General features: G+C 50.0%; 1 protein-coding gene across 7 annotated transcripts in view; it reads right to left on the minus strand.

Annotated features, from left to right (window-relative positions):
• The window catches only part of FCHSD2 (FCH and double SH3 domains 2), a 216,853-nt gene that overhangs the window by 125,977 nt on the left and 77,279 nt on the right, over window positions 1-13,597 (minus strand). For all 7 annotated transcript variants that reach the window (XM_068112523.2, XM_068112522.2, XM_068112528.2 and 4 more), the window contains one exon: window positions 5,058-5,202. In XM_068112523.2, the coding sequence (XP_067968624.2) occupies window positions 5,058-5,202 (145 nt within the window). The remainder of the gene's footprint in view (window positions 1-5,057; window positions 5,203-13,597) is intronic.

Raw genomic sequence — 13,597 nt, forward strand, 5'->3', positions numbered from 1 at the left:
CAAATGACAAATATATTACATTGTGAAATTAAAGATTTCAAATAAACCTATTTAAAGTGTATGCGCAAATAACTAATAAATAAAGAAACGAAGAAATATCTCTCGGTAATTTCCTGAACCATATTTTACTTCCGGCTAATAATGTTGAATGAAATAAAAACGAAGAAATATATGTCGTTTTGTGACGACTGTCATCAAAAGTAAACGGTGAATTCACTCGGTTTATTCGGTTCGGCTCGGTTCACTCGGTTTAAAGAAAAAGCGATAATGTCGACATGTTGCCGTCTGTCATGTTGGGCGGTGTATGATACATGTTGGGCGGTGTATGATACATATTGGGCGGTTGTTGGCGGTTGGGCGGTGGGCGGTGATATGGTGTATCTTAAAAAATATATCTCTGCATTTTCCCATGTTGCTGACACCGAGTCCAAAACCATCGATAAAAATGAAATCAGATGGTGAGTTAGATTGGAGATAAAGGCGTGAGAGAGACTCAATGGCCTTGAAGTTACAGGCCTTTGAGAATTCATTTCGTTCTATAAACGGCAACTTTCATCGGATTTTCTTCCCGTTTTTTTTCAACCGAGTCTAAAACTATGTTAGCGACTGTGAAAAATGAAATGATATATCGAATTTGATTTGAAATAAAACTGGGAGAGAGAGCAAGACACCACGGGCCTACAAAACAGGCCTCAAAGCTATGCGAGTTAATAAAATGGTGGATATTTGTTTATATGAAGCGAAGCCTCTCCCAGAATGGGTGGAGCTATGGGTGGAGCTACTCTGCAAACCGAGTAAGCCACACCCCGGACAGACGCCCAACAGACAGACAGACAGAATCATCTACGGCTATTATAATATAGATAGATACATAAGTTCAAAACACACCTGGTCACAAGTGTGCCGCACTGACCGGGTCCTCAATCGAGGTCCTCAGCATCATCCCGTTTCGGCCCTTCAACCTCGACACGGTCAGCTAAGGTGGGCCAGCAGGGGCACATACACATCCACATGCAGCAACTACACCTGGATGCGTACATACCCTCACCCCCAACCAGTGCGAACGCAGACTACAACAAAAACACCTCTGCATCCAGAATCCACAGCACCAAACAAACATGGTGGAACACTCAAACACCCACCTTTATACCCTTCACCACTCACCAACAAAACACACCAGATCATTCATACACACACATACACACCCATACACACACACAAACACAACACCAACCAACCAACCAACCACCTACCCTTACAACATACACCACTCAACATACAAAATCACACACTCATGCAAAAATTAATTCATGGAGAAACACACCCTCACCCACTCACTCATATACACAAAATAAGAAATAATAATAGTAACAAAAAAAAAAAAAAAAACCCACACACAACCAGCCTACACCGTTCGACGTGCCTCCATAAACTTCCTCCATATTCAAAATGAGCCTTTCAAGGTAACCTGGGCCACCTTGTCACACATCCTCCTTCTTTCTGTCCCACACACTCCAAGCCGAGCAAGAAATGCAGAAAAGGAATTGCCAATATACCCTCGACACCCCACCTCAAATGGCTGACACGAAACTCGCCAACCCTTCTCCCGGCACTCTGCCTCCAGCTAACTGTACTTTCCTCTCTTCCTCTCGTGCACCTTCTCCATGTTCTCTTCCCAAGGTACAGACAATTCCCCAAAGATGACCTGTCTTGTTGCACCTGACCAAATGACAATGTCAGGCCACAACCTTGTCACACAGATCTCCTCTGGGAATACCAATTGTGGCTTTAGATCTGCCACCACCTGCCAATCACAAGCATCTGACAGCCCTCTTGCTTTCCACCTCCTCCTCTTACCACCTCCTCCTCCTCCTCCTACTTGGCCCTCTTTGACAAACCACACCTCTCCCCAATCAGTCTCCTTCTCCACTCTTCTCTCTCTCGACCTCAGCACCTCTTGTTGCACCATCTGCACCAACACCACCAGCACCTGATCATGTCGCCACCTGTATTGTCCTGCTGCCAATGCTACTGAACATGACTCAGTGCATGCTGCACCATTCCCACACCTCCACACAAATAACATCTCTCCTCCTGCAACAACCCCCACAATCTCAAGTTTACTGGTGACGGAAGCACATCATACGTTGCCCGCAACAGGAAATTCAACAATATTGGCTCCATTCTCCAAATATCTTGCCACTTCAATAGCCTCACCCACACACCTTCAGACTTAGTCCAAGCACCTTGCTGTGCCTGACCAACTGCTTTCACATATCTCCCCTCCTCTTCCTTTCTTCTCACCTCCCTCTCAACAATCTTCCTCCTCTCTTTCACACATGCCTTTCCCCATCGCTCATGCTTCATCCACCCCAAGCCATGCTTCCCATGCTGTACCATCCCCATGACCTCCTCCGGTTGCAACCGCTCCTCCATCTCGTCCACCTCTGCTCTTGCATTCCACTTCCGACTTCCCTTCTTCTCTGGGAGAGCATTCTTTACCACTGCATCACTTGAATCCCGCAACATCATGAACTCCCGCACCCTCACCAACTTAAACTCCTCGGTTAATGATGTCAAGGGAAACTGGAGTTTTCCACCCTGACCATAAAAGGCAATGTTCGTCAAACAGCGTGGCACTCCCAACGACCTCCTCACAAACCCGCTCACCACAACCTCCATCCTCTCTGCATGCCCAATTGCAATATCATACATCATCAATGGGCACAATACTCGTGGCATCAACCCAAACTTCAAACACCATACCTTCAACGTACCCGGCAAACCACATCCATCAATCCTCTTCAAACCTCTCAAAAGCTTGTTTCTGACCTCCTCCACTCGTCCCACATCATTCAACTCCACTGTATACCATCTTCCCAAACTCTTCACAGGGGCCTCCACCAATGATGGAACCACCTCCCCTCCCAGCTCAAACCTGCGCATGTTATCCACCACTCCTCGTCTGACTACCACACTCCTCGACTTTCTTGCTTTAAATCCCATTCTTGCCCACCGCATCAACCTTTCCAGTCGTCCCAGCACCTCGACTGCTGCATCAGCGGACTGTTGGACAACTGTCAGGTCATCCATGAAAGCAAACATTGCTGGCAACCTCTGACCAGGGGCTTGCTCCACTTCTTTCCCATGTCCACTCACCGCACGTATCAACAACTCCATAACCAGCACAAACAAAATAGGGGAGATGGTACATCCCATTGAGATCCCCACTTCCAACTTCTGCCACTCTGTTACATAGGAATGTGTCGCAAACCGCATCCAAAACTGATCATAATATGCCATCAAAAAATCCCTAAATCTCCGTGGCACCCAAAAGAAATCCATGGCATACCTGATCAAGGCATGCGGCACTGACCCATATGCATTCTCCAAATCCAGCCATACCACCGCCACATCCTTCCTTTGCCTCTTTGCCTCCTGTAACACTTGCCAGACCATTGCCGAGTGTTCAATGCATCCTGGTGATCCTGGTATTCCTGCCTTCTGCACAGAACCATCCACAAAACCATTCCCTCTGATGAAGCCTGATAGCCGTGCCGCAAAGACACTCATCAATATCTTCCCATCTACATCGAGCAATGATATTGGTCTAAACTGCTCCAGTGTCACAGCCTCCTCCTGCTTTGGAATATAAACTCCTTCTGCCCTAATCCATTGACTGGGCACCACTCCTTGCTTCCATACCACCTTCAGAGCCTTCCACAGATAGTGCCTGATGCCTTCACAACTCTTAAACACCTTGTATGGCACTCCACTTGGTCCTGGAGCCAATGCCGCCCGTGCCTTCCTCAAAACTGCCTCAATCTCAGACATCTTTGGCTCTGACAAATCAAATGGAACACCTGGCTCTGTCGGTCTCACCAATCCTTCGATGTCCTCCACCACTTCGTTCCTCCTTGTGTCTGCATACGTGACACGCAGGTGACCTTCCAACTCTTCCTTTGGTACCTTTAGTACACCACCTCGAGACGGCTCCAACAGATCCTTCATAAACTGAAAAGGCTTCTCAAAGAACCTCTTTCTCTTCCTCTGCCTCTCCTTTCTTCGCCTCTTCATCCTTTCCACTCTCTTCAACTTCACCAACATATATATATATATATATACGTATATATATATATATATATATATTATATATATATATATATCTCAGAATATAATTTCAGTTCTCCAACCTAATGAGCACACGCTGTGACGTCACCGCCAGGTACGTACGCCTTGCCTGCCAAGTTCTGGAAGAGCCATCTGACAGTGCGTAATTTGGATCTTAGTTCAGATACTATCACAAGTGCATACAAAACTCAGAGTTACCGACCTGGTTTCGCCCTTGATGGGGCTTCATCAGGGCAATGCAGTGAGTCCTGCATACACTTGTGAATCTGAAAATCTTTTGGTTATAAACCAGTCATTATACGACTCCATACTATCAGTGGTGAACCGCCATTAAGGTATCCCATCCAGCTATCGCTGTACCCTAATGGGAGCGATAAGCACCGCCTTCTACACGGTACATTACCTCTGGTATCCACTCACTAATGGAGTCGCCTGGATGCGGTCGGGAGTAACCAATCAGAATATAGTTTCAGTTCTCCAAACCTAATGAGCGCATGCTGTGACATTGTCCATTATATTTATTGTATTTATTGCATATTTATTGGGTTTATGTTTGAGCAAAGTTGTCTTTTTTTTGTCCGAAGATGCGCATTAAACTTATACATATCAAAAATAGTACATACAGTACTTATCAGAGAGAGTCTTTGATGCTGCCATAGTCTGTTATAGTACGTATCAAAAGGAAGCTAGAGCAGATAAAGGATACCTAAAAAGAGATTTAAAAATTGAAAGGAACAACGAATTATACAGAAATAAAACTCCCTCAATTACATACAAGCAGTACATTCTATTTCCAGGTTTTGGGTTCATAGGCATAGGTAACTTCACAACCTTCCTTCAAAACAGTCACTTTTCTCTCCCACCTGCCTCAGCCCTCAGTGCACAGGTCTCATGTAATCAGACCACTATCTTTAAACTTGTCTCACCTTCTTCAATTGTTGCTCCTTAGCAGCACGTACAGACCGAGCTGCATCCGAGATCTCACATCGAAACATCTCGGAAATCTTCTGCCTGGTTTGTGCTGCAGACATGGTCCCTTCAAGAAGGAGGTGCCAAGCACAAAATATAGTCCTGCAAAAACAATTGCTTTAATAATAACACGAGTTCCCTTCCAAGGAACTTCAATGCAGAAGGAGGTCAACGCCTGTGCTAAGATTGCCAACATATAGTTGTTGTGTTCGTGCTCTATCGCTTTTTAAATGCTAAGCATCAAGCAAGGTAGCAGCAGCACATGCCATTTTTAAAGTCTTTGGTATGACATAGCCTGCCGACATATGAAACAAAGTCTTTGGTCGAACTGCCAACCTCCCAGACCCAGATGAGATGCTCTAACCATTACATACACCAACGAGCCTGGTGCAACAATCCAATCTACCATATAAAACACAATGTCCGTTTGTGTGTTTGTACAGATGGCTGTCCCCCTTCATAAGGGTAGTTTTAAAGGCCAATCTTTTAACACGAATGTGTGTTCACTACGGTCATTTTTGAGGATAAAACAAACTCGAAAAACATTTTCAATAAAAGATTAAATATGTCTCTTATATTGGAATTGTAGACGGTGGCCTGCAAACCAAGCCTCCAGGGCGGTGTACAGAAGCATTTTTTTTAACAACAATAAATACAAGGCGCAGGTAGGTGAAATTCACTGCACGCTATGTACAACGAGTACAGAGTAAAACGAGTGTTTATTTACGTCCACAGGATGTCTCATAAATAAAGAAGATAAAAGCAAATCTGACATTAGGCCGAGGCTTCAGACTTTGGCACGCTCACGAAGCTGCACTGTTGAATAAATTGTTCCAACCCCTCATTTTTATGGGCTTTTTACTAGTAGCATAATAAAACTAGAATGGCACTCAGTAGAGTGCGTACCTCTGCCAAGCTGAACAGTTTATGTTTTCTCTCCCACTGATAGGTCAGATCTGGATTTGACATGAACCAAAATCTAATCAGCTTGTCTTGTCACTTCCCCAACTCATCCACCTAGTTTTGTGACAAGTCATCCACAACGTTATTGCAATATTATACGATAATATATTATACTATAATAATGAAATATTATACTGTAGCGGTTGCCGCTGAACATACACAATCGCCTTACACCTGCCGAGGACGCAACCACGGAGCGATCGCTGTGCCGGGCTCGCCCAGACCGCCCGGAGACGCTCAGTCTCGCCTTTCCCGGGCATGCCCGGACTCGCCTTTCCCGGGCTCGCCCGGCCCGTCCGGCGACACCCAGTCTCGCCGTTCCCGGGCATGTCCAGGAACGTCCGGCCCGTCCAGCGACACCCAGTCTCGCCGTTCCTGGGCATGTCCAGACTCGCCCAGGTCTCTCAGACACGCCCAGTCGCGCCTTTTAAGGGCAAACGCTCCGGCATGAGATATTCGAGTGCTTGTATATAATGCTGCCCGATAAACGGGCTTTTCAGAGTACCCGAGTTGATTTGATGCAATAAAGAAACTCGGACGAATTCCAGCTTTTTCTCGCGTCCATTCTTTCGATTCGAGTTGGAGCACAGCTCCTTCATTGGTGACCTACCGACATGGACACGGCAGTTGCCCTCAAACTGCCTTCCTTCTGGGAGGCTCACGCGGCGGTTTGGTTCGCCCAGGCGGACTCTCAGTTCGCCCTGCGAGGCATCACCGCCGACGACACCCGCTTCCATCATGTGGTAGCAGCACTCGGCTCACCCACCGCGGCCCGCGCCCTCAGCCTCCTCCAGCACCCGCCAGCCGCTGACAAGTACGGCGCGATCAAGAAGCTCCTCCTCGACGCTTTCGCCCTCTCATCGGCGGAACGCGCACGGCGCCTGCTCGACCTGCCCGAGCTCGGCGACACGCGCCCGTCCGAGCGAATGGATTACATGCTCTCGTTGCTCGGGGAGCACGCCCCGGATTTTCTTTTTCAAGAGCTGTTCCTCCGTCAGCTTCCTAGCCAGGTACGCCTCGCCCTGGCAAGCACGCAGATCACGGATCCCCGCGCCCTCGCCAGGGAAGCCGACAAGATCTCCTCGGCAGGCCAACGCATCGGGGCAGCGACCTGGAGCCCGCCGCCGTCCGAAGCAACGCCCATGGCGCCCGAGCACCCGGCACGGTCGGCGGCCGAACTGCCGGCGCAATTGGCGGCCGCTACGCCGTGCCGACCGCCTCCAACACGACGACCGGGGCCTACACCTGACCAGGCGTGGTGTTACTACCATGCCAGGTTCGGACAAAAGGCCCGGACATGCCGACCCCCGTGCACTTTCGGCAAGTCGGGAAACGGCCGGGCCGGCGTTCATTACCAGCCATGAGCGCCGGCCACACGGGCAACTTACTTTTTATCAGGGACAAAGTGTCCGGACGGCGCTTCCTGTGTGACACCGGCGCCCAACTGAGCGTCATACCCGCCTCCGATCAGGACAAGCAGTCCGCGGTTTGTGGCCCCTCCTTGGTGGCGGCCAACGGATCGGCCATCCGCACCTTCGGCCCGCGCAACGTCACCCTCTGCTTCGGCAGCCAGCGCTTTCATTGGACTTTTGTGACCGCAAGCGTGCCCATGGCTCTGCTGGGCGCCGACTTCCTCTGCGCACACGGGCTGCTGGTTGACGTCAAACGGCGTCGCCCCGTCAACGCCGAGACCTTCAGCTCCCTGGCATGCACGTTGAGCAGCTCCGTGCCAACCGAGCTAGCATGCGCCCTCCCGGCGGCGAACGAGTTTGCTCGCGGAGTTCACGGCCCTCACGCGGCCGACGTTTTCGGCCGTCGCGGTACGACATGGTATCGAGCACCACAGACCCACTACGGGCCCGCCGGTCTACGCCAGAGCCCGCCGCCTCGACCCAGCCAAGCTCGCCGTGGCCAAAGCCGAGTTCGACGCTTTGGAACACCTCGGCATCGTGCGGCGCTCCGATAGCGCGTGGGCTTCGCCACTACACATCGTACCGAAGCCGGGGGGCGGCTGGGCGCCCATGTGGCGACTACCGCCGCCTTAACGACGTTACCACCCCCGACAGGTATCCGATCCCGCACATTCAAGACTTCTCCGCCCGTTGGCCTGGATACCACCAGGTACCTGTCAGGCCGGCCGACGTCCCAAAAACGGCCGTCATCACGCCGTTCGGCTTATTCGAATTCCTTCGAATGCCATTTGCCCTCAAGAACGCGGCTCAGGCGTTCCAGCGCTTGATGGACGGCGTGCTGCGCGACCTGCCGTTCCTCTTCGTCTACCTGGACGACATCCTCGTCGCCAGCGCGTCCCGGGCCGAGCACCTCCTCCACCTCCGAACACTGTTCGGGCGCCTCAGCGATCACGGCCTAATCGTCAACCCGGCCAAATGCCACTTCGGCACGACGGCCGTTGATTTTTTGGGCCACCACATCACCAAGAACGGGGCCGTGCCGCTGCCTACCAAGGTCGAGGCCATTACCGCGTTTCCACGTCCCCGCTCCATCAAGGCCCTGCAGGAGTTCCTCGGAATGGTGAATTTCTATCACCGCTTCGTGCCCCGCGCTGCTCAGCTCATGCGGCCCCTCTACGAAGCCCTCCGGGGCAAGCCGGCCAAACACGACGTCGTCTGGTCCGCAGCCATGGACGCGGCATCTACAAGCTCAAAGCGGGCCCTCGCCGACGCAACACTGCTCGCTCACCCGGTGCTCAACGCTCCCATCGCCCTCACCACGGATGCCTCCGACTACGCGGTGGGCGCCGTACATGAGCAATGGGTGAACGGGGTTTGGCAGCCACTCGCTTTTTTCAGCCGGCAACTCCGGCCGAACGAGCTCAAATATAGCACGTTTGACCGCGAGCTCCTCGGTCTACACCTGGCCGTTCGCCATTTCCGCCACCTCCTGGAGGGCCGACCCTTCACGGCTTTCGTCGACCACAAGCCGTTGGTTTACACAATGGCCAAAGTCACGGAGCCGTGGTCGGCCCGCCAGCAGCACCACCTCTCCGCCGTGTCGGAGTTTACCACGGACATCCGGCACGTCGCCGGCAAAGACAACGCCGTGGCCGACTGTCTTTCTCGGGCCAGCGCGAACGCGGTCCACCTCGGCGTGGACTTCGCGCTTATGGCGGCTGCCCAGACCACCGACACCACAGTGCAAGCCCTCTGGGCGGCAGACACGGGCCTCCGCCTGGCCGACGGCCCTTCGCGGACACTGTCCTGCTCTGCGACGTCTCCCAAGGCCAGCCTCGCCCCATCGTGCCCATTACCTGGCAACACCGCATCTTCGCCTCCCTCCACGGCCTTTCCCACCCGGGGCCGGAAAGCTTCCCAGAAGCTGGTGTCGGCGCGATTCGTCTGGCACGGCCTTCGACGGGATGTCCGCGATTGGACCAGCACCTGCACGGCCTGCCAACAGGCCAAGGTCCACCGACACACCCAGGCCCCGCTGGCACCTATCACCGTGCCCGAACGGCATTTCGACCACGTCAACGTGGACCTGGTGGGCCCCCTCCCCCCATCACGGGGTTTCACACACCTGCTCACCATGGTGGACAGGACCACCAGGTGGCCGGAGGCCGTTCCCCTCGTCTCCACCACCACCGCCGCCGTGGCGCAGGCTTTCATCGCCACCTGGGTCGCCCGCTTCGGCGCACCGGCGGACATCTCTTCGGACCGCGGGCCGCAGTTCACCTCCGAGCTGTGGGGCGCGGTCGCCCGCAACCTGGGGGTCAGGCTCCACCGTACCATGGCCTACCACCCCCAAGCCAACGGGTTGTGCGAGCGGTTGCACCGTTCCATGAAGGCCGCGCTCATGGCCGGCCTTCAGGACAGCGGCTGGACCGACCGGCTACCGTGGGTCCTTTTGGGCCTCCGCACGGCCCCCAAGGAGGACCTCCGGGCGTCCACCGCCGAGCTGGTCTACGGCCAGCCGCTACGCGTCCCGGGCGAATTCGTGCCCGACGCTACCAGTCCCTGGTCCGCAGCTCGCCAGCGCTCGGACCTCCAGGAGACCGCCCGACGGTTTGCCCCTGTGCCAACGTCCCACCACGGTGACCCCCAGGCCTACGTCCCCCCAGCGCTTCGCACAGCAGAGTACGTTTTTGTGCGTCATGACGCACACCGGGGGCCACTCAGGCCACCGTACGACGGACCCTTCCGGGTCCTGCGACGGGACGACAAGTCCTTCGTCATCGACGTCGGCGGCAGGTCGGACCGGATTTCGGTGGACCGCCTCAAGCCGGCGCACGTGGACATCGACCAACCACCTCGGTTGGCCCTTCCTCCGCGGCGAGGCCACCCCCCGTCCACGGTGCCTCCCGCTCGACCACCCACCCCCACACCGGAATTCCCCCCCCCCCCCCCACGACCCTCCAGGGGTCGCTTCGGCCGGGTCATCAGGACCCCCCTTAAATTGACCCTGCCGGTGCAAGTCGATTCTGGGGGGGCGTGTGTAGCGGTTGCCGCTGAACATACACAATCGCCTTACATCTGCCGAGGACGCAACCACGGAGCGATCGCTGTGCCGGGCTCGCCCAGACCGCCCGGAGACGCTCAGTCTCGCCTTTCCCGGGCATGCCCGGACTCGCCTTTCCCGGGCTCGCCCGGCCCGTCCGGCGACACCCAGTCTCGCCGTTCCCGGGCATGTCCAGGCACGCCCGGCCCGTCCGGCGACACCCAGTCTCGCCGTTCCCAGGCATGTCCAGACTCGCCCAGGTCTCCCGGACATGCCCAGTCGCGCCTTTTATGGGCAAACGCTCCGGCATGAGATATTCGAGTGCTTGTATATAATGCTGCCCGATAAACGGGCTTTTCAGAGTACCCGAGTTGATTTGATGCAATAAAGAAACTCGGACGAATTCCAGCTTTTTGTCGCGTCCATTCTTTCGATTCGAGTTGGAGCACAGCTCCTTCAATACTACATATCGTTTTAGACCTATCATTCAATGATGAAGAATCACTTAAAAAAGTAAAAATTTCTCGTATCCAGATCCAGATTCAGATATTCACCAAAATTGAATCAATTCTGCCTTGTCACACACAACATATCCACCATATTTCATCAAAATCCGTCCACAACTCTGAACTAGAATCCGGGCACTCGGTAGAGCGCATACCTTCGCCGCAGCTACTGTTCTGAACTTGGCATGGGAGTGTATGCGATGTGAAACTTTATGTGAAATGCGATCGATTTTTAAAAATCAGAATTTGAGCAAATCTGTTTCATTCGTCTGTTAATATGCCTCCCCGATTGACAAATCTGCAATTTGAATTTCATTTGAGGTTGAAATGATTGCGGGAGATCGCGTTATAGTGATGACGTCTTGGATGGACATCCTCTTCTTCAGTCGCTCATAACTTTGAGTGAAATACGATCGAGTTAAAAATAGTCAGAATTTGAGCAAATCTGTTTCATTCGTTTGTTAATATGCCTCATCTCTTGACAAATCTGCAATTATAATTTTTTTTGAGGTTGAAATGATCGCGGGAGATCGCGTTATAGTGATGACGTCCTGGATGGACATCTTCTTCTTCAGTCGCTCATAACTTTGAGTGAAATACGATCGAGTTAAAAATAGTCAGAATTTGAGCAAATCTGTTTCCCAAAATCTAATCAAATGTGTCCCGTATAATAACCAATCATCCCACCAAATTTCATGCAATTCGGTTGAATACTTTTTGAGTTATGCGATTAACATACACACACACAGACATACAAATAAATACACAGCGATCAAAACATAACCTTCCGCTTTTGCGAAGGTAAATATCGTGCAATATATCGTTTTTTGCCTTATCACTCAATGGTGAAGAATCACTTTAAAAATTCTCTGATCCAGATCCGGATTAGAATCTTCACCAAAATCTAATCAATTCTTCCTTGTCACATAGCCAACCTGTCCACCAAGTTTTGTCCAAATCCGTCCACAACTTTTTGAGATATCTTGTTCACAGACAGATAAACAAACAGACAGGGGTGAAAACAAAACCTCCATCCACCTTTTGTGGCGGAGGTAATGAGAAATGGATATCTCAGGCTTTGCTTGGAAGAAGACCACAACATTGTTTGCTTTTCCCTAAAAAAAATAAGAGCGAAGAACCATTAAATGCAGCACAGAGAGCTTCCGATGCTGCCAGCACCAGTTGAACAGGTTAACCTTACAAACCAATAGTGTCAAATAAACCCATAATTGTACACCGCACCTTTCCTGTGCCATCTCCAGGCATTGCGAAACGTCATTGCCGGGCACCGAAGGGGGCTCGGCAGTGACGCACGCTGAAAGGGAGTACTCAGTTTTCACTCTCGTTGTTTTCTTGCTTTCTTGTTTGTTTGTCCGGGCGATATCTCAGCCATCCTTTGAGCTAGGAAGCTGAAATTTTGGCACAGTAGTGAGCAAGTCCTTTGTCAAAAACGCAATTTTTTGTTTTTTGATTAATCAATTAATTGAGGAGTTATTTAATTATTAGCGATTAATTTAGTACTTATTTAATTAATCAAATTTCCTTTCTCTTCTGACCATTAACTCAGGCACCTTTTGAGTTAGGAAGCTGATATTTGGACATGCCAATGACCAGGTGATTTGGCTGCAAAGGCTATTTTGATTTATTAATTAATCAATTAATCAATTAATCGATTAATTATTTAATTATTTGATTAATGACAAAAACTTTTTTTTTTCAAGTTACAGATTCTGATGATATGGTCGTGGTTTATGTGTTCTCTGACCGAATTGATTAATAATTTAATTTTTTTATGATTATTATTTATTTATTTTCATTATTAATCATTTATTTATCTTCTTTCTCATTTGGCCAATATCTCAGGCACCTTTTGAGCTCAGAAGCTAATATTTGGACATGAGTGACGAAGTGATGTGGCTATCAAGGATATTTTTGATTTATTGATTAATCAATTAATCAATGAATCGATTATTTAATTATTCGATTAATTACTTTAAAAAAATTTTTTTTCCCAGTTACAGATTCTGATGAAATGGTGGTGGTTTATGTGTTCTGTGACAGAATTGATTTATTATTTAATTTTTTAATGATTATTATTTATTTATTTTCATTATTAATCATTTATTTATTTTCTTTCTCATTTGGCCAATATCTCAGGCACCTTTTGAGCTGGGAAGCTAATATTTGGACATGACAGTGACCAAGTGATGTGGCTATCAAGGATATTTTTGATTTATTGATTAATCATTTAATCGATTCATTATTTATTGATTAATCGATGAATTACTTATTGATTAATCAATTAATTATTTAATTTTTTATTAATGACTTATTTGATTAAATTTCTAAAAGATACATCTTCGGATGAAGCACTAGTGGTTTTGTTATGGTATTAGCCAATTGATTAAGAAAATATTTTGTGATGATCTTTTATTGATTTTAATTATACAATTAATCAATCAATTAGTGTACACCTCTCCCTCCCAATGCAGCCTCTATGAGCTGCACTGCGGTATTGCCGGGCGCCGGAGGCACCCCGGCAATGCCGCGCTGTAGGATATTTAATTATTTGG

This window comes from Myxine glutinosa, chromosome 4 (assembly GCF_964187855.1).
Source record: "Myxine glutinosa chromosome 4, kmMyxGlut1.1, whole genome shotgun sequence".
Classification (NCBI taxonomy): Eukaryota; Metazoa; Chordata; class Myxini; order Myxiniformes; family Myxinidae; genus Myxine; species Myxine glutinosa.